The 24994-nt window shown below is 36.4% G+C and overlaps 1 protein-coding gene across 5 annotated transcripts in view; it reads left to right on the top strand.

The window, feature by feature from the left end:
* Positions 1–24994, top strand: part of LOC111151467 (integrator complex subunit 2) — a 46523-nt gene that overhangs the window by 4549 nt on the left and 16980 nt on the right. For all 5 annotated transcript variants that reach the window (XM_022509476.1, XM_022509474.1, XM_022509475.1 and 2 more), the window contains exons 4-16: positions 519–621; positions 1728–1841; positions 4966–5096; positions 5367–5540; positions 8072–8298; positions 9985–10110; positions 14358–14429; positions 14513–14627; positions 17825–17893; positions 19535–19669; positions 21013–21189; positions 21959–22067; positions 24021–24125. In XM_022509476.1, coding sequence (XP_022365184.1) covers positions 519–621; positions 1728–1841; positions 4966–5096; positions 5367–5540; positions 8072–8298; positions 9985–10110; positions 14358–14429; positions 14513–14627; positions 17825–17893; positions 19535–19669; positions 21013–21189; positions 21959–22067; positions 24021–24125 — 1657 coding nt within the window. The remainder of the gene's footprint in view (positions 1–518; positions 622–1727; positions 1842–4965; positions 5097–5366; positions 5541–8071; positions 8299–9984; positions 10111–14357; positions 14430–14512; positions 14628–17824; positions 17894–19534; positions 19670–21012; positions 21190–21958; positions 22068–24020; positions 24126–24994) is intronic.

Below are 24994 nucleotides of genomic sequence, written 5' to 3'. Positions count from 1 at the left end.
GCAGGCAGAGAGAGAGGAGGAAGCAGGCTCCCCTAGAGAGCAGAGAGCCCGATGCGGGGCTCGATCCCAGGACTCTGAGATCATGACCTGAGCCGAAGGCAGTGGCTTAACCCACTGAGCCACCCAGGCGCCCCAACTATTGAACATACTTTATATTTGTTATACTGCTTTAAGGTTACCATTTCTTGCCTTTTTTTTTTTTGAGCTATAACTTTTGTAGGTAGCATTTCTAGTTCATGTGTTTGGCTTGTCTTACCTTTAATTCCAGATGTCTCCAAATATTCACATAGAAATACATTACTGAGCCCCATATTGTCGTATCTGAATAATAATTAATGTCACAGTGATTAAAATGGCTCAAATTCATCAAATATTGCATATTCTGCAGTATATTAATGACATATTTAGAAACATGGTCTGTAAACTCAATAAATAATTATAAAAATACTAAAGGATTTAGTACATTATCTGAAATTAATAGAATTCATCATTTCTTTTTTTTCTTTTTCTTTTTTAAGGTGTCTGAGTCCAGTGGAGAATTTTTTTTTAAGTCATCTGAACTATTTGAGAGTCCAGTCTATTTGGAGGAAGCTGCAGATGTACTTTGTATTTTACAAGCAGGTACTATAATGACTGCTAAGATACATTATGTTCGTAGGTTCTTATTAAATGGTACTGTGTAACTTCTTAACTTGGAAATTGTGTTATTTTATATAAACATTTTATATATTTAATAACAATGTACCTTAATATGTTAAGACAAAAGTGGCTAGCAGTAGAATAGTGATTAAGTAAATTATATTATTTCCACAGTATAGCATGTTATACAGCCATTAAGTAGTGTATTTGAAGGAATTTAATAATCTGTTAAAAAAGGTCATAATCTGTAAGTGAAAAAAGCAAAGGGTAAATGATAAGTAGACTATAATCCCAGTTATCTTTTTTTTTCTTTTTAAGATTTTATTTATTTATTTGACACACAGAGATCACAAGTAGTCAGAGCAGCAGGCGGGGGGTGGGGAAGCAGGCTCCCCACTGAGGAGAGAGCATGATGTGGGGCTCGATCCTAGGACCCTGAGATCATGACCTGAGCCGAAGGCAGAGGCTTCAACCCACTGAGCAATCCAGGCGCCCCTATAATCCCAATTATCTTAAAGTTAAGATAATACTTGTGGGGGGATTGAAATATTTCAAATTACTAACTTTGAACAATTGGATTAGAAAGATAGAGGACATAAAAAAGCCAAGATTTTCATGAAAATCCCCTTGCCCAGCACCGTCCAGTGTAGCAGTGGCAGTGATACATGTTGGGCTTTCCAGTACAGTAGCTACTAGCCACGTGTGGTTACGAATTACTTGAAATGTGGCTACCGGGACTGAACTATTTTTAATTTTATTTAATTTGGATTAATTAATTAATTTTTTGGAAGGATTTTATTTTTAAGTTATCTCTACACCCAGGGTGGGGCTTGAATTTGAATTTACAACCCTGAGACCTCAAGAGTTACCTGCTATATCCACTGTGCCAACCAGGCACCCCAGTTAACTTAAATTTCAATAGCCACATGTGGCTGGTGGCTATCCTCCTGGACCATTCAGCTCTAGACTGTGAAAAGAAAGTACCTTAATTGCTTTTAAATTGCATTTGTGAAATGTCAAAAAATGCTTATGTGTAATATGATGAAATATCACTCCTTGATAGTAACATTGACTTTGTTTTCTTGTAGAGCTCCCTTCCCTGCTTCCTATAGTGGATGTAGCTGAAGCCTTGCTACATGTTAGAAATGGTGCTTGGTTCTTATGTCTGTTGGTGGCCAATGTTCCTGATAGTTTTAATGAAGGTAAATGTAATTTTAAAATAGGCTATTGAAGAGATTTGGCTTGTGCAGATACAGGACCTGATTTTTTGAGCTAAGAAGAAATATTTATGTGCTTTTTTTTTTTTTTTTTAGAGATTTTATTTATTTATTTGACAGAGAGAGAGATCACAAGTAGACAGAGAGGCAGGCAGAGAGGGGGAAGCAGGCTCCCCACTGAGCAGGGAGCCCGATGTGGGGCTCGATCCCAGGACCCTGAAATCATGACCTGAGCCAAAGGCAGAGGCTTAACCCACTGAGCCACCCAGGCATGCCTATATTTATGTGCTTTTATTTGAGATTTTCTCTTTGGAAAGTTTATTAGTGAAATATTATTGTAGAAATACTGAGTTGAGAAGATTTCAAGATTGTTTTGAGATTACAAATATAAGTACGTTAAGTGGACAACAAAATAATTTTTTTGTCACTAGTCACCAGTGCTATAACAGTAAAAAATACTAAAGAGCTAGAAGCTGTAATTCTATGCTCATGGACCAAAGGGAAGAAGACATATTATCTGTGAAACATCCAGCGTGCAGTGCAAGTAACATATAATTAGAAATAGCAGCCATTAAACCCTTTGTGTTTTTTAGCCTTATTTCTGTCAGTTTGCAGAAAAGTTGAAATTGAGAAAAATCAACTGAAAGTTTCACCTCTATTTCAAATGACTACTGCCTGATTGAAGATTGTTGTTTGGGTCTGTGTGGTATAAAAATAAAAACATTTATTGAGCAAGGTTGTGAATTAGGAGCCAAAGAGGAAAAAGCAGTGGATGTGGTGGTCATAATTTCTAGCTTTGTCACTCACTTTTTGCATCATCTTCATCAAATATGAATCATGTATAAGATGCGGTATTACTAATAACATTTCCCTTACATTTCTGAGAGAGTTATTAAATATCACATGTTACGTAAAAATCCTTTGTAAAAACTGTGCTATTGCTGGTTTTCTGTCTACATATTTTACCAGTTACTGAGAGAGGAGTGCTGATGTCTCCCAACATGACTGTGGCTTTGTCTGTTCCTCTTTTCATTTTGTCAGTTATGCTTCATTAATTTTGAAGCTGTGATTGGGTCCATGTACATTTAGGATTGTTATATCTTTATGATGAGTTGAGTCTTTTTCTTTTTCATTATGATATGTGCTTCATTATCCCTGGTAATGTATCTTCTTTTGATACCCACTTAATTGAGAGAGCCATAGCAGCTTACAATTAGTATTTGCATGGTATATATCCATCTTTTTGAAAAATCTCTATCTTTAAGGTGGGTTTCTTGTAGACAAGTAGAGCTGAATCTTGTTTTTTGTAAAAAATGTAGTTATAGTCTCTCCTTTTTAATTGGAGAGTTTAGACCATTTACACAGATCATTTAATGTGATTATTGTGGTAGTAGACTTAAGTGTATCATCTTGCAATTGTTTTCTGTTTCCTTTTTCCTTTTTCCCTTTTACTTTCTTCATTTGGATTGAAATTTTTAGGATTCCATTTTATCTTCACTACTGTCATATTAGCTATATGTTTTTGCTTAATCTTTTTCTTTGCATTTTTATTTCTTAATTTATTGTTGTCAGGTTTAAAGTATGCATCTTTGGGGGACCTGCGTGGATTAGTCAGTTAAGTGTCTGACTTTTTTTTTAGAGACTGTTTATTTATTTGAGAGAGAGAGTCTGAGTGTGGGGGGAAGAGCAGAGGGAGAGGGACAAGCAGGCTTTGTGCTGAGCGTACACCCCAAGGTAGGTCTCGATTCCACAACCCTGAGATCATGACCTGAGCTGAAATCAAGAGCTGGTCGCTCAACTGACTGAGCCACCCAGGTGCCCCAAGCTACCAACTCTTGATCTCAGGATCATGAGTTTAAGCCCTGTGTCGGGCTCCACAGAGAGTCTACTTAAGAAAAAATAAACGACAACGACAAAAATAAAGTATGCATCTTTAACTTATGGCAGTCTACTTTCAATGATTTTATACCTCTTCACATATAATGTAATATACTTCTCTATTTTCCCCTCTTGTCCTTTGTGCTACTTTAAAATTTTAGAGTGAGAGTGTGACTTGGGGGAGAAGGGTCGAGGGAGAGGGAAAGAGAGAACCCTAAGCAGGTGTCATACTCAATGAGAAGCCTGATCTGGGGCTCAGTGTCATGACCCTGAGATCGTGACCTGAGCCAAAATCAGGTCTGACACTTCACAGAATGAGCCACCCAAGTGTCCCACTTCATTCTTTTTGGGGCTCCACATTTCCATCTGATATAATTTCCCTTTAGCTTCAAATACTTTCTTTAACATGTCTTATAGTTCAGGTTTGCTGGTAACAAATTTTTCCAGCTTTTTAAATTTGTTTGTTTTTATTTTTAATAATATTTTATTTTCTTAAGTAATCTCTACACCCAGTGTGGGCCTCAAACTTAACCTGGAAATTAAGAGTCATACACTCTACCTACTGAGCCAGCCAGGCACTGCTTTCTGGTTTGTTTGTTTGTTTTTTTAATCTGAAAAACAAACAAACAAGCAAAAAACAACACTCAAACCTGATTTTGTCTTCATTCCTCAAAGATATTTTTCACTGGGTATAAAATATTAGGGTGACATTTTCTTTTAGCTCTTTAAAGATGTCATTCTGTTGTCTGTGGTAGTTTTGATTTCTGTTCCTCTGTACATAATATTTGGGGGTTTTTTGCTGGCTGCTTTTATTTATTTTTCCTTTTTGGCTACTTTAAAGATTTTCTCTTTTCTACTGGTTTTCAGAAATTTGATTATGATGGGTCTCGATATGATTTTCTTTGTGTTTATCCTGCTTGAGCTTCTGTGATTATAGTTTTCATCAAATTTGAAAAAATTTCTTCAAATATATTCTTGTCTTCCATTTTCTTTTTCTTTGAGACTGTAATTATATTTGACTACCTGATGTTGCCCCACAGGTCATTGTTCATTTTTTGTCTCTTCATTCTGTGCTTTATTTTGACTAGTTTCTATTGCTGTGCTTTCAAATTCCCTGATCATTTTCTTCTGTAGTGTCTGTGCCACATAAATGATTAATTAAAAGGCTGAAGAAATTGTTTCTAACATCTTACTTGAAAGCTTAAAGTAATAGCTGATATTAAATGTTCAGTTTGCAGGGGTCTGATTAAAAATGGAGAACGGCAAGATGAAGAAAGTCTTGGAGGAAGGCGCAGGACAGATGCCCTACGCTTCTTATGTAAAATGAATCCTTCTCAGGCCCTCAAAGTTCGAGGGATGGTGGTAGGAGATTTTATTATTTTTATGAGACAAAAGCCTTTGTGTTATGATCAGTAACTTTCTCAAGGTAGTTTTAGAATCTTGTAGCAATTTGAAATTATAATTGTGTATTGGATTATATTATTATAATTATTATTACCATCCTCTCTGGGTTTTTATGTTTTGGATATGTCTTCTTCTAAACTTCAGAAGCTTTAAAACATCTAAACACTTAAGTGTCCTGGCCCTTTTCCTTATGATACTCAGTTCAGTTTGTTTTCTTCACTATGTTAGGTGGAAGAATGTCACTTGCCAGGGCTTGGAGTGGCTTTGACATTGGATCACACTAAAAATGAAGCTAGTGAAGATGGAGTGAGTGACTTGGTTTGTTTTGTTAGTGGTTTGCTTCTTGGAACAAACGCGAAAGTCCGGACTTGGTTTGGAACTTTTATCCGAAATGGACAGCAGGTGAGGGTTTAAAGATCTTCTAGGCTAAGAATAAGGTTATTTTGGCAACTAATAAAAGAGGAAGAAACACTTCTAGAATGATGTCATTAGACCAGTGGTTCTCAACACTTTTAGTCTCAGGAACTCCTGACATTTTAAATCCTGGAGGGCACTAAAGAGCTTTTGTTTATGTGCTTTTATCTGTTGATATTTACCATATTAGAAATGAAAACTTTGAAATATTTACTCAATTCATTTATTTTAATTTTTTTATTTTTAAAGATTTTATTTATTTATTTGAGAGAGAGTGAATGAGAAGGAGCAGGGGAAGAGGAGAGGGGTGAGAGGCAGAGGAAGAAGGAGAAGTAGCCTCTCTGCTGAACAGAGAGCCTGACATGGGGCTCAACCCCAGGACTCTGGGTTCATGACCTGAGCCAAGGGCAGATGCTTAACCAACTGAACCACCCAGGTGCCCCTACTTAATTCATTTAAAAATAACAATAATAACCATATTAAATATGAACATATTTTTAATGAAAAATGAACATATTTTCCAAAAATTTAGTGAGAAGAGTACATTTTTGCATTTCTCTTTAATGTCTGGCTCAATAGAACCTTTGGAAAACTACATTGTACGCTTGTGAGAAAATGAGAGTAGAAATGGCCAATAATGTTTAAGGATAGGTTTTTGACCTCTGGACCCTCTGAAAGAGTTTTGGGAATCACTAGTGTTCTGGGTTAGATTCATCATCAAAATAAGTTATTATAGTCTGTAATTTTAATATATATTTTTTATTGTAGTAAAATATACATAACATGAAATTTACCATTTTAATCCTTTGTAAGTTTTGCAACCATCATCACTGTTCATTTTCAGAACTTTTTCATCATCTTAAAAAGAAACTCTACCCATTAAACAATTCTCGTTCCTCCTTCCTTCCAGCCTCTGGTAACTTTTTTCTACTTTCTATCACTATGAATTTGACTGTTCTAGTTACCTCAGATAAGTGGAAGCACACAGCAGTTCTCTTACTGAGTTTGGCTTGTTTTAGTTATCATAATGTTTTCAAAGTCCATGCATGTTGTAGTGTATGTTTTCAAGGTTGAATATTCATCGTATGTATATACCACATGTTAATTTGTTTATTCATCTATTGATGAATATATATTATATTTTGCAATTGTTTTTAAGTTACAAAATTTTTACTTTTTCAAAGAACATTTCTGGTGGAGTGGTGGAGTACCTGTGTGGCTCAGTCGGCTCAACCCCAGGACCCTGAGATCATGACCTAAGCTGAAGCCAACTGAGCCACCTAGGTGCCCCTTAAGCTTTGCTTTTTTTTTTTTTTTTTAAAGATTATTTATTTATTTATTTGAGAGAGAGACAGTGAGAGAGAGCATGAGCGAGGAGAAGGTCAGAGAGAGAAGCAGACTCCCCGCGGAGCTGGGAGCCCGATGCGGAACTCCAGGATCATGACCCGAGCCGAAGGCAGTCGTCCAACCAACTGAGCCACCCAGGCGTCCCTAAGCTTTGCATTTTAAGGGAAGTGAACATTGTCATGTACTTAATATATGTCAGGCGCTGTGTTAAGCACTTTGAGATGTCCATCTTGTTTGTAAGTGTCCTTTGTGTGCAGTAAATTTCTTATTTGAACCTAATGCTATTAAAGCAGGTTTATCATGTTTTAGTTAGAAACCCCCTAAAAATAATTAACATTTGCCTAGTTCTTTACAGTTTAGAACTGCTTTCATATGTGTGATCTTTGTTCATTCGTCTATTTAAAAGATATTGAGTGCTTGCTGTATATCAGGCACAGTGGTAGGCCCTGCCAAGTAATAGATGACTAAAACATTATCCTTGCCTGAAGAACTGTGAGGGTGATAGACTTCTAAACTCCTAATTACAACAGCCTTGGGAGTTAAATATTATTAATAAAATATTTACTTCCTTGTCACTAAAAAAATGGGGTTTGGGGCACGTGGGTGGATTAAAGCCTCTGCCTTTGACTCGGGTCATGATTCCAGGGTCCTGGGATCGAGCCCCGCATTGGGCTCTCTGCTTGGCAGGGAGCCTGCTTCTCTTCCTCTCTCTCTGCCTTCCTCTCTGCCTACTTGTGATCTCTGTCAAATAAGCAAATAAAAATCTTAAAAAAAAATTTAAAAATGGGGTTCAGAGAGGTAAGCATACATGATCAATGGCAGAGCTATCTTTTAAACCCAAGATGTTGTGTCTCTGTATGACAGATGACTATATCACAGATGACTCCTTTAGTCATTATGTATTTGAAAGTACCATTTAAGTGAAATTTTACAGTTCAGATTGTCATTAATTTAGTGTTTTCTGTAAAGCCAATCCATATTAAGGTGAGTAGAATATTCTTCAAAGTGAATTTTGAGTTTGCTCATTTGGTTAAAACTAAGATTCTGCAGTTCTGACAGCCTCTTCAAATAAGTCAATTTTAAATGTTTAATGGGGGAGCTTTGTTTGAGCATCCTTTTGACTTAGTAAGTGCTCCATGATTCCTTCCTTTTGTGGTCCATATTTTTTACAGAGAAAAAGAGAGACCAGTAGTTCTGTCCTTTGGCAAATGAGAAGGCAGCTTCTTCTGGAGTTGATGGGCATTCTCCCCACAGTAAGAAGTACCCGCATTGTGGAAGAAGCTGATGTGGAGATGGAGCCCAATGTTTCTGTGTATTCGGGGCTGAAAGAAGAGCATGTTGTGAAAGCCAGTGCGCTCTTACGTCTGTACTGTGCTTTGATGGGGATCGCTGGACTCAAGTATTCAATAATTTGATATTTTATCTTTTTATCATTTTACTTTCTTGTTTCTATTCCCAAGAAAGTGAGCCAAAGGCCTTTTAACTGAGGATTTGGGTTTTCGACTGGGCTTAGGTAGTGGGCTGGCCTATATCAAGAGCAAAGTCCTAAGGCAAAAACATTCCCAGGTGGGATGTATCCATCTATTTTTGTCAAATTGTAAATGGAATTATGTGAATATGGGAGGGGCCAGAGCAGTTTAAGAAAACCTGTGACTTTACCACAGCTCGACAGGACTAGAGTGAATGATCTGTGAGTGATACTTTACCAAGCCCATGCACCTAGTTCAAGTAAATTTCTCCTGTCCTTTCACAACTGAGATCACGGATTATTTAAAATTGACATGTTGTGATTATTAAGCACAAGGTTCCTTATGTAGTCACTGCACTACAGCCTTTTGAATAATGTCCTCAACCACTATGCATACAGTCCTCACTTTGCGTGTCTCTGATAAGTATGAATTTCACTAACCTGGGCTTGGCATTGGCTTAGTTATTAACACTACTCCCTCAACAACTAATGTATCAGTTACCATGATGCATTGACCAAATAATCCCATGAAGTACAAACTTTGCGAGAGCTTTTCAAGCCACAGGTCACTCTGTAAATAACAGATGCACCTCATTTCTTTTAAAGTTGTTGGTGACTGGTCACTGCCAATCTATTAGTCAGTTGGTGAAGAGACAGGAAAGTGCAGAGTTGTACTGTTGCCTTGTCTCAGGGATAAACCCTTGTGTCATTTGACAAAAATAATTGAAAGAAGGAATTGGCCAAGAAGGATGAATGTGTAGCAAAGAAACAAAGGTGGTAACACTGGAAGTGGTGTTTGAACCAAACATAAATGTAGTAGCCGATCTTAACAATGTCAGCACTGCTGCCATTTGAGAAACCCAAGATAATGTAGCCAAACAACTTAGTGAAGGTGCCCTTGTCAACCTGATTGAGGAGAGTCATTGTGGAGAAAAGGATGAAGTCCCAGAGGAGATGAAGCCGCCAAAAATCTTTGCATTAAAGGAACTCTCAGATATTTCATGACAGAACCTAACAAAGGATAAAATGTTGGAATCAGAGCCAAACTTAGAAAGGGGGATGACAGTTCTTCAAGGCTTAAGAAAGAGGTTCACTCAACATTATAAGATATATAATGAGAAGAAGGCAAGGGCTTTTCAAACTATTCTTCACAAGTTTTTTACAAAGAAAACACTTTAATTTCCAATATTTGTAATATTTTCAATTATAAAGCACTATATAAATATTTGCTATTTTTTTCACCTCCCTATGCATTATGACTGACAGAAAGTTTTTAATGTTTTGGCAAACTTTAAAGGTTAACTTTTAACTGTTAACTTTCCCCATTGATTATTTCGATCACGATGTGTAGTTTCAGCTTGCGTGCTTATTTTTATAGTCTCCTGCTACTGTGCCAAGTGAGGATTGCGTGTATTTGTGTCTGAGGAAAAGCACTGGTGGTAAGCGTAGCAGTTTTGCTTTTACCGACTGAAGATTGTAAAGGTTTTATAAATAGGAAGGTATCATTATAAAGCTCAGAATTTCTATCTGAAAAGTCCAACTCTTGGGAAGTCCCTTTTTCTTCCTTCTTCTCTCAACTAAGAAAAGTAAAACCTAATAATCTATCCCTTTTTTTAGACCAACTGAGGAAGAAGCTGAGCAGTTGCTGCAGTTGATGACCAGCCGTCCTCCTGCTACACCAGCTGGGGTTCGCTTCGTTTCGCTTTCCTTTTGTATGCTGCTGGCCTTTTCTACACTTGTCAGGTACCTTCCTATAAAGCTTGCTCTGTTTTCTGAAGGTCTGCTTTTGCTTATTTATGAAAATGCACATGTAGCATTAATCAGGAGCTTACTAGAAAAATGGACGGTGGTATCACCTTTTAGTAAATGGTGTGGTAGCATCTACTGGATGCCAGTTAAAGGAGTCATACTAGTTCTTCAAGATTTGGGAAGGCAAATAGCAGCCCCTGTACCCTTCCATCCTGTTTCCCCTTCCCTTGAGGCAACTTCTTTCAACTTCCTTCAGTTCTTTTAGCCGATGCTTTTGGTTTTTTCACTTCCTCATCTTTAAATAATGTGTTTGATTTGCTGTATTTTTGGTTTTTCAGTTTTAGGAGTAATTATGGATTTCCTACAATGAAAGATGAGGAATTAGTTGTCTCTTTCTTGTCTCCCCCCCCGACCCAGCGCATCTCCATATCCTTCTCATCTCCCCGTTGTCCCAGTACAGTTATATTGCAAGTTCGCTTTGACAAATACATAGTTGTTCATATTGCCTCTATTGTTCATTTTGTTAGCCATGTAACAGATGATAACTTTTCTTCTGTAAAACTTGCTTTTGTCTTAATAATTATCCCGTGTTTTGTCTGTTTTTCATTTGCTCTTTGTTCTGAGTACTTAACGTTAATGCAACTTCAATATCTGCCAATCTCAACCTCCCTTCAAGATCTTCAGACTCCTTATTCTGTCAACTTTATTTTCTTAAGGAAGCTCTCCTGACTCTCTGAACTGGTTACTTCTACATCTGGTACACAGCTCTCATCCTGGAATTACTCTTCACTATTATTTTCAGGACTTGCTTCACATCTCCTTTGTTGGATCTCCTGCTTCCTGCATCTTCCATCTCTCTTTCTCTCTCTCTTTTTTAAGGTTTTATTTTAATTTATTAATTTTTTAAAAAGATTTTACTTATTTATTTGAGAGAGAGAATGAGAGTGAGACCACAAGCAGGGGGAATGTCAGAGGGAGAGGGAGAAGCTGAGCAGACAGCCTGATGTGGATTCGATTCACACCCTGGGACCATGACCTGAGCTGATGGCAGAAGCTTAACCGACCGAGCCACCCAGGCACCCCAGGATTTTATTTTATTTTTTTTGGATTTTATTTTTTTAAAGTAATCTGTACACCCAATGTGGGCTTGAATTTATAATCTCAAGATCAAGAGTTGCATGCTCTACTGACTGAGCCAGCCAGGCACCGCAACACGTCTGTTTTTTAAATTGCTTTCTCATTTTGCTTCTTTAGCATGGGTATGTGGGAGGTCAGTTATTTTGAGACTGGGTATTTCTGAAAATGTCTTTATTCTACTTTAGCACTTGATTGACAGTTTCATAGGGTTTAGAATTTGGGGTTGGAAATAATTTCCTTTGAGAATTTTGAAAATCTTGCTGCATTGTCTTCTGACTTTTAGTGTTGCTGTTGAGAAATCTGATGACATTCTGATTCTTGTTTTTTGTGTGTGTGTGTGTAGCCTGTTTTTTTTTTTGTTTTTTTTTTTTTTAAATATGGAGACATGAAGGATTAGCTTTTTGTCCCTAGGGTTTTGAAATTTTTGGATGGTGTACCTGCTTTTATCTATTGTGGTAGATATTCAGTTAACTCTTTCAACCTGAGAACTCATGTCCTTCAGTTCTAGGAAATTTTCTTAAACTTATTTGTTGTCAGTGTTCCACATGACTTTTTTTCCTATCCCAAACCTTCTCTTATTTGGATATTGGACTTCCTGAAATGATTATCTTATTTTCTTATCCTTCCTATTTTCCTTATCTTTGTCTTGTTCTACTTTTTAAAAAACAGCTTAGTTGAGAGACCATTTACATACCATAAAATTTGCCCATTTTAAAGTGTACAATTCAACAGTTTTAAGTATATTTATAAAGTTGTACAAACATTACCACAATCTAATTTGGGAACATTTTTATCACTTTAAAAAGATACTGCTTATTCTACCATCAAAGGATTTGTTTTCAACTTCCAATCCTCTGTCATTTTTGACATTTAAGAGCTCTTTTTTTTTTGTTTTGTTTTCTGGTTATTTCTTTTATACGGTAGCTGTTGCTTCATGGTGCCATGATTTCTCTGATATTAATCATAATGATTGAAGAGGTTTTATTAGTACTGTTGTTTTCTCTAAGGTTTTTTTTTCCCTGCTTTTTTTGGGTCTCTATTTTTCAAGTTAGAAACTTTTTTTTTCAGGGCTTTGATCATCCTAGATTGTTATATTTAAGAGTAGGAGGGGTGCCTGGATGGCTCAGTGTGTTGAGTGTCTGGGTCTTGATTTCAGCTCAGGTTATGATCTCAGGGTCGTGAGATGGAGCTCCTTGTGGAGCTCCCTCTCTCTTTCTCTCTCTCAAATAAATATTTTTAAAAAAGAGTAAGAAACTAAAAAGCAGATTGAGTCTTTTTATGCATAGGTGGCTCTTTGAGAAACTATTGGGCTTATCAGATTCTTAGAGAAGACTTTTGCCTTACCTGGAGAATAAAGAACTGACAAGAAACCCATAAGCAAAGTTAAGGGCTGGGAGATCTGAGTCTGCAGTATGATCATTCACTTAATTCTACTTTTAGAATGGTGTCACAAATATCCCTGGTTGATCCTCAGTTCAGAGACACCCTCTTTCACCATCTCCAGAGCACAAATCTCCCATCTTCTTTCTGCTGGGGGGTGGGAATTCATCTAATTGTGTGGAATGGAGGAGGTGATCTGGAGGTCTGCTATCTATATAGACTGTTGATCTTTTTAGTTAAGTCAGTCTTCACTCTCCCTCCCAGAACTCCCTGGAACTGTCAGTTCCTGACAGAATCTTTGGGGATTCTGTGGTATAAAGTGGATTGGCTTTTCCCTCCTGCTAGTCTAGTATTCTGCTTTCTTGGGTCTGCTGAATTAGTTACCACTCTTCTCTATGTGCTCTTGCTTCCAGTATTTTGTGTTGTTGTCCCTCAGCATCATCTTATGCATTTATGCGTTTTTAGGAAAATCCCTTTAATGTAGTTTAGAGTTTTAGTAGGGTGTGAAAATAGGTAATAAAATGAAGTGCTCTCTTTTCTCTTTACCTGAAGTAATTGCTAAAATTGTAATCTTCATTGCTTCTAGAAGGTGGGTATTTCTATCTGTATTTTTGGATAGGAGAGTTGAAGTTCAGAAGGATCATTTAAATTTCTTGTTTGAGATCACATTACCAGTCATTAATAGAGGTAGGATTCCTTCTGAGCTCTCCCATGCCCTAAAGGCTGTTACCTTTCTACTATATAATGCTGTCTTTTATCAGTGGAATGGTTTAGGTATAGTTGAGAATGACCTTTTAAATTTTCTTAGCTTGGGATAGCAGGCTTTTTAGTTGCTTTTTTGTTTTACTCATTTACACTGCAGTGAAGTAGAAGAAAATAAAAAATTATTTTCACAAGTCAAAGTTGACTTGTATCTTTCAAGGTAAGTCTAGGAATTCCCTATTAAAACATTGTTGGTACATTTTTATAATCATTTTTTATGTTTCATGACCCCTTGGCTCTTTTTTCTTTTTCTTTGAATAGTGATCACTTATTTCTCTTTAATTTTGAGTTCTGCTCAAAATGTTTCTGTAAATTAAATTTCATTTTCCTTGTTATTTCTCTAGTACTCAGTTTGAGACTTATTATTATTTTTTTTTTTTTAAGATTTTATTTATCTGACAGACAGAGATCACAGGTAGGCAGAGAGGCAAGCAGAGAGAGAGGAGGAAGCAGGCTCCCTGCTGAGCAGAGAGCCTGATGCGGGGCTCGATCCCAGGACCCTGGGATCATGACCTGAGCCGAAGGCAGAGGCTTTAACCCACTAAGCCACCCAGGCGCCCCTCAGTTTGAGACTTATTGATGAGTGTCTTAACTCTAGGTTTTTTTCTATATGAAATTTTAGCTGTTAATATAGTTCTTCTACCATTTTAATCCCAGAAGGTCTTTGCTTTTCTAAAAAAATAAGAGGAAGTTCACTCTCTCCAAGTTGCAGATGCAGTAATTAAGCCTTTGAAAGAGTTTGTTCACATTTATAAAAGCAAAGGGTCTTATTCTTCATCTCTGAAACTACTTCATATTTCAATGACAGTTAATGGCCATTTCAAAAGCATTAATTTGAATGGATTATTTCAAAATAGGGAAGGAAAAAGTAATTTCTGCTAAAAATAATTCCAGAATGTTTTCTCATTCTTATGCTAGTATATCTGGTTTAAGCCAGTGGCTTTCTTGTATGTTTTATATAGTACACCTGAACAGGAGCAGCTAATGGTAGTGTGGCTAAGTTGGATGATAAAAGAAGAAGCTTATTTTGAAAGGTAAGATGACTTTATTTGTTGCAGTTAGTAAGTGTTTCTTATCTTCTCTTTGGAAATTCATATTTTCTTTTTTGTTTCAACAGTACTTCTGGTGTCTCTGCTTCTTTTGGGGAGATGTTGTTATTGGTTGCTATGTACTTTCACAGCAACCAACTTAGTGCTATCATTGACTTGGTCTGTTCCACTTTGGGGATGAAGGTAATTTTCTTTTATCTTCTTTCTAAGGAAGAGAGTTCTAAACTGGGTGGGTTTTTTTTTTTTTTTTTGTAGTGTACAGTACATTTTTTTGTTTGTTTTATAAATATACATTTTTAATTTTATGTTTTATTTTATTTTCATTTTATTTTATTTCTTTCAGTGTTCCAAAATTCATTGTTTATGCACCACACTCAGTGCTCCATTCAGTACGTGCCCTCCATAATGCCCACCACCAGGCTCACCCATCCCCCCATCTCCTTCCCCTCCAAAACCCTCAGTTTGTTTCTTGGAGTCCACAGTACATTTTGTTTCCATTTTGAAGTAATTTTAGTTTAATAGTTTGAAATTTTGCCAGGAGCTCTTAGAAAAAAATGTATATTATGAAAACATTTATTTACAAGAATAAAATATGTTCAATATAGAAAGTTGGGAAACCCCAAAATATAGAAAGCTTGGAGAACACAAAAGAAAGGAAGAAAATTATTTCATTGTTCAAGATATCAACTATACTACTGTTAACATTTTTCTGTTCTTTCTTTACATTGATATATATATTTTGTAATTTAAAGAACTTAACTAATATGTGATGACATTTCCTCATATCAATAAATGTCCTTTTTTTTTTTTTTTAAGATTTTTGTTTATTTGAGAAAGACCGAGAGAGAGAGAGAGAGAGAGTACAAGCAGGGTGAGGGGCAGAGGGAGAAACAGACCCCCCACTGAGAAGGGAGCTCAATTAAATGTTCTAATTCAATATACTGTCTTATTGACTGTATCTTGGTTCATCTTATGTACCAGTCATGACTTTCTTAATGGATCCTTTCTTTTTGCCATGTAGATTTTCCAGTTTCTGAATGGTGCTTAGATGCTTATCCTTATTTACATAAATACATACAGAAGCACTCACGTGTTTATCTTTAAACAGTTTTTTTTTTTTTTAAGATTTTATTTATTTATTTGACAGAGAGAGAGATCACAAGTAGGCAGAGAGGCAGGCAGAGACGCGGTGGGGGGAGGCAGGCTCCCTGCCGAGCAGAGAGCCCGATGTGGGGCTCGATCCCAGGACCCTGAGATCAGGACCTGAGCCGAAGGCAGAGGCTTAACCCACTGAGCCACCCAGGCGCCCTGGTTTTTTTTTTTTTTTTTTTAAGAAATCTCTACACCCAACGTGGGCCTTGATCTCAGGACCCCAAGATCAAGAGTTGCATTCTCTACCAACTGAGCTAGGCAGGTGTCCCCTTTAAACAGTTTTTGGATTAGCTTCTTAGGAATAATTCTAGCAGTCAGAATATGATGATGTTAAGGTGTTTAATGAGTATTGCCAGATTACCTTTAAGAAAGATTATACCAGTTTAACTGTTCCCATCAGTGTATGAGAGTGCTAGCTAACTAGACTCTCACTACTACTGGGCATTACCATTCTTTTTTTTTTTAACCATTCTTTTTAATCTTTACAATTTTGATTGATGAAAGATGGTCTCACTTATTTTGCTTTTCATCCATTACTAGTGGAACTATAGTTTTAATTATTCTGTTTTAGTTATAGTTTATAATGGTTGTTTTAGGGGGGGTAGTTTTAAAAAATCTGTTTTGGCTTATTCCTTTTTTTTTTTTTTAAAGATTTTTAATTTATTTATTTGAGAGAGAGAGCATGAGCAGGGAAAGAATAGAGGGAGAGGGAGACGTAGACTCCCTGCTGTGCAAGGAACCCAGTGTGGGGCTTGATCCCAGAAAACCGGATCATGTCTTGAGCCAAATGCAGATGCTTAACTGACTGAGCTATTTAGGTGCCCCTTGGCTGGTTCATTTCTTTTGTGCAGAAGCTTATCAATGTCCTAATTTTCCTATAGGGATTTTTATTGATTTATTTTTCCTCTTACTGATCAAATGGCATATACATGATATGCCATTATGCCTTATATACCATGTTTCATTGATTTCAAGGCACGTATTTTATCTAGTATTGAAATGGGGCTTTATTTTATAGTTGACTTGTAATGTAATATGGTAGTATTCCCTCCCCTCACTTTTTTTCTTGAAAAGTTATTTTTTTGTTCTTAAAGATTTTATTTATTTGAGAGAGGGAGAGTACAAGCAAGGGAAGCAGCAGACTTCCCACTGAGCAGGGAGCCTGATGTGGGACTTGATCTCAGGAGCCCGAGATTATGACCTGAGCTGAAGGCAGCCATTTAACCAACTGAGCCACCCAGGTGCCTCTTGAAATTTTACTATTAAATCAGCATATCTGATAGTCCATAGTATCTTTAAAGTGAGAAGTACAATATGTTGCAATTATTCTTCTCAGTCTTTTTGGCCATATGGAAATTATTTTTGTGAGTGTGTATAGAATATATAGTATTTCCTTTTTGGTTCCTACTTTGCTGTTACACTTAGAAATGTTTATCTTAAAAAAAAAAGTTTGGGGGGGACCCTGGCTGGCTCAGTTGGTAGACCATATGACTGGATCTTGGGGTGGTAAATTTGAGCCCCATGTTGGGCATAGAGATTACTTAAAAAAAGAAAAAAATTTTTTTTAAGATTTTATTTATTTATTGGATAGAGACACAGCGAGAGAGGGAACACAAGCAAGGGGAGTGTGAGAGGGAGAAGCAGGCTTCCCACTGAGCAGGGAGCCCGATGTGGGGCTCAATCCCAGGACCCTGGGATCATGACCTGAACTGAAGGCAGATGCTTAACAGCTGAGCCACCCAGGCGCCCCCACAAAATTTTTTTAATGGAAAAAAATGTTTCTCTTTCTTCAGGTTTAAAGAAACAGTTACCTATATTTTTTTCTAATGTTTTTGTGGCTTCATGTTTCATACTTAAATCTTTAGTATACTCAAGTTCATTTTGGGTATGGTGTCATGTGTACAGATATATATAGGTATATATAAACTGCATATATATGTTTATTTATTTATTCCCCAGAAAGGTAGCTATTTCACCTTCATTTATTGAATAATCCACTTCTTGCCATTGACTTGAAAGGCTGATAATAATATTTACTAAGTAATTTTGTATGTTGATTCAGTGTCTGAGGAAAAACACTTTGATGTTGGGTTTGAGAAGCCACTTTTGAAATAGAGTATTTGAACATTAATTTTACATATCACAGCCATGTTAGAGAATACATTTATCAGAGAAAAGTATGCTTCATGTATTTTTACTTGCTGTTAGAATTTTTTTGGTTGTTTTAGATTGTGATTAAGCCAAGCTCCTTGAGCAGGATGAAGACTATCTTCACACAGGAAATTTTTACTGAGCAGGTACTTCTTTTCACTTTATTCTTAGGTATTTCTTTAACTTTCTTTTGCAACATTCTTTGGGGGGAAAACTTGTATATCTCAGCTTAAGAGAATGCTATGGTCTTGTTCTATTCCTTTTTAGTTTCCAATGATAGTTAATTTAATCTTCATTTTTTTATTAAATTTTTTTTTAAGATTTTATTTACTTATCTGAGGGGGGGGCTAAGTGTGGGGAACAGGCAGAAAGAGAGGGACAAAGAGACTCTCCAAAGAGCAGGAAGCCAGATATGGAGGCGGGGGGTGGGGGGGGCGATCCCAGGACCCTGAGATCATGAACTGACCCCAAGACAGACGCTTAACTGACGGAGCCACTTAGGCACCTCAGTTTATTTATCTTTTAAAATTTCTATAAAGAATCATCCCATTTACTTATTACATACAAAAGCATGCTTTAAATTTATATGTTTTGGAGATGTTGAATAAATGCTTAAGAATATGGTCTTTGGTATTGGTGGTAGGATCTCACATGGGGTAATCATTCGGGTTTGTCAGGAGAAAAATAAAACTTGTTTAAAATTTTAGGCTGTAACATTCATTTTTATATAAATTATAAGCTGGGGTCTAAATTCTTTATTTTTTAAAAAAATTTTTTTAAGTAGGCTGGACATGGAACCTATTTGGGGGCTGGAACTCATGACCCAGAGATCAAGACCTGAGCTGAGATCAAGAGTTGGATGCTTAACTGACTGAGCCACTCAGGCACCCCTGAATTCTTTATTATTATATTTACATGTTCTTATTTTGCCTTAGCACTTTTGTCCATATGTAAACCTGAGGATATTTTATTTTTTCAGCAAAAGAGACAATTCTGAAATTGAAAACTAATTCCCAGATTAGACAGTTTAAACTTGGGGTTACAAAAAGCATATATATTTCTGAAAAAATGAGATATTTGAGAATGCATAAGTGTTGCTTCTTTTAGGATACTATTCTCATCCCTATACCAAACTTTCCTTTCTTCCCTCAATACACATACACTCCCACAAAACAGACATAAATAGTGCATAGGAGACTCAAAAGTTATTTTTTATGTTTTTATTTGAACTTACTGGACTTTGGGGAGGGTCTTTGAAAACAATGAGAATAAAAATAAAAATCCCTGTTTATATTTATGTGATCATTTATATCACATATACAGAATTTATGTCACATATAAAGAATTGATACTTTATAATTCACATATGTTTTTCAAACATATTTTTCAGTTTTTCCCCCTCACAAAAACTTTTTGAGGCAGGTGAGACTGTATTGTCCCATTTTATAGATGTGAAAATAGGCTGGGAAGATAAAGTGACTTATCTGAAGTCACTGAGCCCAGATTTTAGAATTCCAAATTTTGTGTGTTTTTACCTTACTACATTACTGTCAACATACCTATGTTTAAAAACAAATTTAAAAAATTAGAGTGTTTTACAGATCCCTAAATGTATGCTGCCTTATCATCTAGAAATAATTAAATCTTGCAATAATTAGTTTTTCTCATTCATTCCTAAGGGCCACATTTGTATTAAGTATTGACACTCTACCTGCTAATCCTCTCTCTTACGGAATAATTTTATATTTGCTTCTGTCATATGTATTAATACTATTTTTCCCTTTTAGGTTGTCACAGCTCATGCTGTTCGGGTCCCTGTCACCAGCAACCTGAGTGCCAACATTACTGGATTTTTGCCTATTCATTGTATTTACCAGCTTCTCAGGAGTCGTTCCTTTACCAAGCACAAAGTGTCAATAAAAGTATGATCTTAAATTTATATATCAAGCTACAACCCAAGTTTGTTTATTTTTTTCTAGCTCTTTTTCAGTTAATAAACTTCTTCTGTGGGTTTTGTGTTTATGAAATATGTCTAATTACTAATCATTTATATGTAGTAACTAGAACTATAATTTCAGATTTTTTAAACAATATAACTCTTAAGTTATTGACAAAATGTGCAGTATTACTAATCCATTTAAAATTTCAATAATATCATGTGGCTATTTCTTTAAAACTTGGTAAAAAATTGCCATTTTCTTTTTTTTTTTTATGATTTTATTTATTTATTTGACACAGAGAGAGAAATAGTGAGAGAGGGCATAAGCAGTGGGAGTAGGAGAGGGAGAAGCAGACTTCCTGCTGAACAGGAGCCTGATGTGGGGCTTGATCCCAGGACTCTTGGATCATGATCCGAGCCAAAGGCAGACGCTTAATGACTGAGCCACCCAGGCACCCCAAATTGCCATTTTCTATACTTTGGTTTTGTTCACCAAACTGAGAAAGTTCATTATCAGCCATGAGCAGCATTTGTACTTTTGTCACAAGGACAGCTAACACCTAATATACATATTTGGACGTATTTTCCATTAATTATAGTTGGCTATATCAAACAATTAAAAGGCCTTTTAAAGAGACAGATAAGTCCCAAGAAGGTAAAGAAATCTGAGCCTTTTCTAGAGGCTCTTCTATTTATAAAGAACAATCGACAATATATGCATTGATATATCACCTTTAACTATCCTTGTTTTCATGATTTAGTGGAGTTATTTTCTAGGTAGATTGTATCTTCTACTTCTTTATGTTTTTAGCACATGAAATAGATTAAGAGTCTGAATGCACACCCAATGTATCCACATGTCCTCTGTTCACGTGTAGTTAAGTGATGGTCTCCTGTAAGTGGTTGCCAAGGCCACTTTCTTAATCTACCTCAGGATTTGCTGTGAAGAACTATCCCTCTCCCTCAATTCCTCTGTGCTGTGGGGTCTTCTACAACACAGATGGTGCTCAAAATATAGTTATAGTAGGGACTTAAAATATTTTTCTTACTACTTAAAAACTAATACATTAAAAACCTCAAATCCAAATTCAAAACCCAAATTGCTCATTATATATTTATCTTCCACTGGACAATAGTCTTGATTAGGATATAAAAGTAATTCATATTTTTAGATCAAAGACAGTTGTGAAACTGGGTAATATATTTGTAGCTGCTAGAAGTTAATATTTTCACTGACTCGTAAATCATGTAAATTGTATGTTCTTAATAAAGTTTGCTTTTTCTTATTGCCGTAAGTGATTTACTGCCTATAACCTTCTTTTTTAGGACTGGATCTATAGACAGCTATGTGAAACCTCTACTCCGCTTCATCCTCAATTACTTCCTCTGATTGACGTGTACATAAATTCCATACTTACTCCTGCATCTAAATCTAATCCAGAAGCCACAAATCAGCCAGTTACAGAACAGGAGATCCTCAGTATTTTCCAAGGAGTCATTGGGGTAACATAGTAGTTCTCGTACATTGATTAGCTGATTTTTCTTTTATTCTTCTAACTTGTTCCATATTTTTCCTTGGATTATTAGAGGACTTCTAGGTGGTTCTGACTTTGAAATGGGATTACATTTCTTCAGATCACTTATGAAATTACAAGTATGCTATTAGTTCCAAGTAGTTTGTTGAAGAGGTACTTTCTGAGGAAATCTTCGAAAGAGCTCCATTTTAAAGTCTAAAGAGTGCCCTGGAGAGTTGTGCATATACGAAGGAGTATGTGACATCTCAACATGGTCAACAGAGGTTTATTTAGCTTCCTGGGAATCTAAGATCTACTTAGATTCAAATGGGAAATTTGAAGAAAATCTTTTTTCTCCATCTTTTAAGAGAGAAAAAGTAGTTGTATTTTTCACAAATGTATTCAAATGCACACTATGTTTTTTTTAGGAGTTATTTTCTTCCTGGTAATTCCAGGTAATATTTGAGACTCCTGTAAACCTTTTTCAGAAGCAGCCTGATGGATTTGCTGTTAAGGAACAGCTGAAGTCCTTTTTATAATCGTAAAGACTGTTAGGCATGTTGCCTTTGCTCTCCCATGCCACCTCAAATTGAAACTTCAAGTTGTCTCTTTGAGTTTAATGCAAACATAGCAATGTTTCTCCTGTTTTAGCTGAGCTTGGGAACAGTAACTGAATAGTCTATTTAAAATGCTTTTACCATCAAGAAAGCACTCATGAAATTTAACAGTATCTTAAGTGTTTATAATCTTACTTCCAGGCTGATAGCATCCGCCTTAATCAACGTTTTAGCATCACAGCACAGCTCTTGGTGCTTTACTATGTACTGTCTTATGAGGAAGCTCTGCTAGCAAACACAAAGACTTTAGGTAAGTTGTACGTATACATAGGGGAGTGTTTCTAGTGCTAGTTCATTTTATTTGTTTACATTTTGTTACTTTCCAAGCTGTCATGTGAGAAAATAAGGTCAAATATTCTAACAGGCTCCAGTACCATTCTGTAGTCTTTGTAGCATGGGCACTGTGTACTCTGATGCGTAAATACATGTATAGATGGGTACATAACCACCCTTTAAGTCTCAGCCCTCTTTTTAGCAGCCTAAATTAATAACTGAATTGTCTGTATTTTAATAATTTTAGGGACCTTAACTAAGTGCTGATAAATTAAGAGATAAACCTAAAGGAAATATAACGGAAAATTTATTTTTTTTTGCTTGTTTTCAGTCTTTGCCCTGCCTTCCTTCCATTAGGTGAAGAATAGCAATCTAATCAAAAACAGAAAAAAATAACAGAAGAGTTTCATTTTGCCATTAAAATTATCATTGAACTGGGCTTTCAAACTTAACTACTTTCTATAGTATCAGAAGATCAGATTTAACCTAGAAGATACCAGTATAAAGCAGTGTGTTTTTCTATATTTGAAAAAAAAATTCACTTGTCTTTTAGGGTAATTAGTTAAAAAACAATGTAGGAGCCGCTGGGCGACTCAGTCAGTTAAGCATCTGCCTTTGGCTCAAGTCATGTTCTTAGGGTCCTGGGATCAAGCCCCACCTTGGGCTCCCTGCTCAGCCTTGTGCTGGGGAGTCTGCTTCTCCCTCTCCCTGTGCCCACTGTTCCTCCTCCTTGTGTGTGTGCTTTCTCCCTCTCTGACAAATAAATAAATAAAATTAAAAAAATATATATGATGGAGATGAGACAGAGAAAGATAGTGTTGATTGGCAGCTACCTTTACTCTGTGGGATATAAGAATCCACTGAAGGTTTTTGAACATGAGGTTTTTTATTTTTAAGTAATCTCTACACCCAATATGGGGCTCAAACTCACAACCCTGAGAGCAAGAGTTGCATGCTCCACAAACTGAGCCAGCTAGACACCCCTAAGATGGACTTGATTTTTTAAAAAAGGAATTGTTGGGGCACCTGGGTGGTTCAGTGGGTTAAAGCCTCTGCCTTCGGCTCAGGTCATAATCCCAGGGTCCTGGGATCGAGCCCTGCATCGGGCTCTCTGCTCAGCGGGGAGCCTGCTCCCTCCTCTCTCTATGCCTCCCTCACTGCCTACTTGTGATCTCTGTCTGTCAAATAAATAAATAAAATCTTCAAAAAAGGGGCGCCTGGGTGGCTCAGTGGGTTAAGCCGCTGCCTTCGGCTCAGGTCGTGATCTCAGGGTCCTGGGATCGAGTCCCGCATCGGGCTCTCTGCTCAGCGGGGAGCCTGCTTCCCTCTCTCTCTCTCTCTGCCTGCCTCTCTGCCTACTTGTGATCTCTTTCTGTCAAATAAATAAATAAAATCTTTTAAAAAAAAAATCTTCAAAAAAAAAGAATTGTTTTCTGGTTGAAGATAGAAGTTGTGAGAGAAAGGAGTTAAATTCATATTGCCCAGCTTCCTTTAAAAAGAGTCACTGCGATAATATATAATTAAATTAAGATTGTTGGAGTCACGAAGCTTTAAGCCATATGGTCATGACTGAATTTAGTTTTCCTAATTAGATTTGGGAGAGTCTTGAGTTACTTATCAGGGGTTTTGTTTCATTTTGTTTTGTTTGATTTTGTGTTTTAGTGTAGGGCATTCCTGCAGATGGCTTCTCTCACTTAGGACTTTTCTCCTCAATGGTTTCAATTTGGAGGCATTTTCCAGATCTTGCCCTTAGATATGTTCTTGCTCTTCCTGTGTATCCATTATTTCTTCATTTTTTGTGAAGCATATTCACAGATTAAGTGAGTTAGAAGTAACCTAATGTTGTTTTTGTTCCATTTAGGTTGAAGGTTAAGAGTTCTATTGTTTATTACACTGTTCTTATCTTACACTTTGTATCTTTGACTGACAGCTGCCATGCAAAGAAAGCCCAAATCATATTCGTCATCTTTAATGGATCAGATTCCCATCAAATTCCTTATTCGACAGGCTCAAGGGCTGCAGCAGGAGTTGGGAGGTATTTGTTTTGCTTGCTTTTTACTGCTAATGTTTATTGCTAAAAAATACCTTTCTGTTGGGGCACCTGGGTGGCTCAGTGGGTTAAAGCCTCTGTCTTCAGCTCAGGTCATGATCCCAGGGTCCTGGGATCGAGCCCCGCATCAGGCTCTCTGCTCAGCAGGGAGCCTGCTTCCCTTCCTCTCTCTCTGCCTGCCTCTCTGCTTACTTGTGATCTCTGTCTGTCAAATAATATTATTGACTTTATTTTAAGATTAAGATTTGATTAATCTTAAAATAAAACAAACAAAAAAAAAAAACCAAAAAAAACCCCTTACTGTTTACAGTGTTATGAAGTGTAATATGTGCTCAGTGGTAAAAACAAAAAACAAAAAAAAGACAATCCAGGAGTGAAATTCCTCTTTACCTTCCTCACTATCTTACTACTTGCATTCCTCCTTCCCCAAAACCAAGTTTTATTTTGGTATGTAATTTTAAACATTTTTTCTATAAGTTGAACGATATGAAATTGCAGGTATTCAACCTTTTTGACCTGCAAAAATACAGTTTCATATAGTTGAAGCTAATAAACACATGAGTAAAAATTGTTTTTTTAAACTATGAATGGCATTATACCCTATCTCTTCTGAGACTTTTTTTTTTTCTCTTGGACTCTTGGAAATCTTTTATGCCAGTACATGTAGATCTACCTTATTGCTTTTATTTCCTCCAAAATATTCCACATCTTGGAATTACTGTTATTTCTATAAAACTGTCAGATAGATATATAGTAATATTTTTTGAAAAAAATTTTTTTTTAATTTAACACCTCTTTTTTATAATGTTTGAATATGGGTTTCTTGTTTGTTTCTATGAAGTTGGAGTTTTCTT

The sequence above is a fragment of the Enhydra lutris genome, unplaced genomic scaffold (genome assembly GCF_002288905.1).
Source record: "Enhydra lutris kenyoni isolate GAN:26980312 unplaced genomic scaffold, ASM228890v2 scaffoldscaffold26, whole genome shotgun sequence".
Classification (NCBI taxonomy): Eukaryota; Metazoa; Chordata; class Mammalia; order Carnivora; family Mustelidae; genus Enhydra; species Enhydra lutris.
Note: the sequence above shows the minus strand (reverse complement) of the source record. Positions and strands in the feature narration are given on the sequence as shown.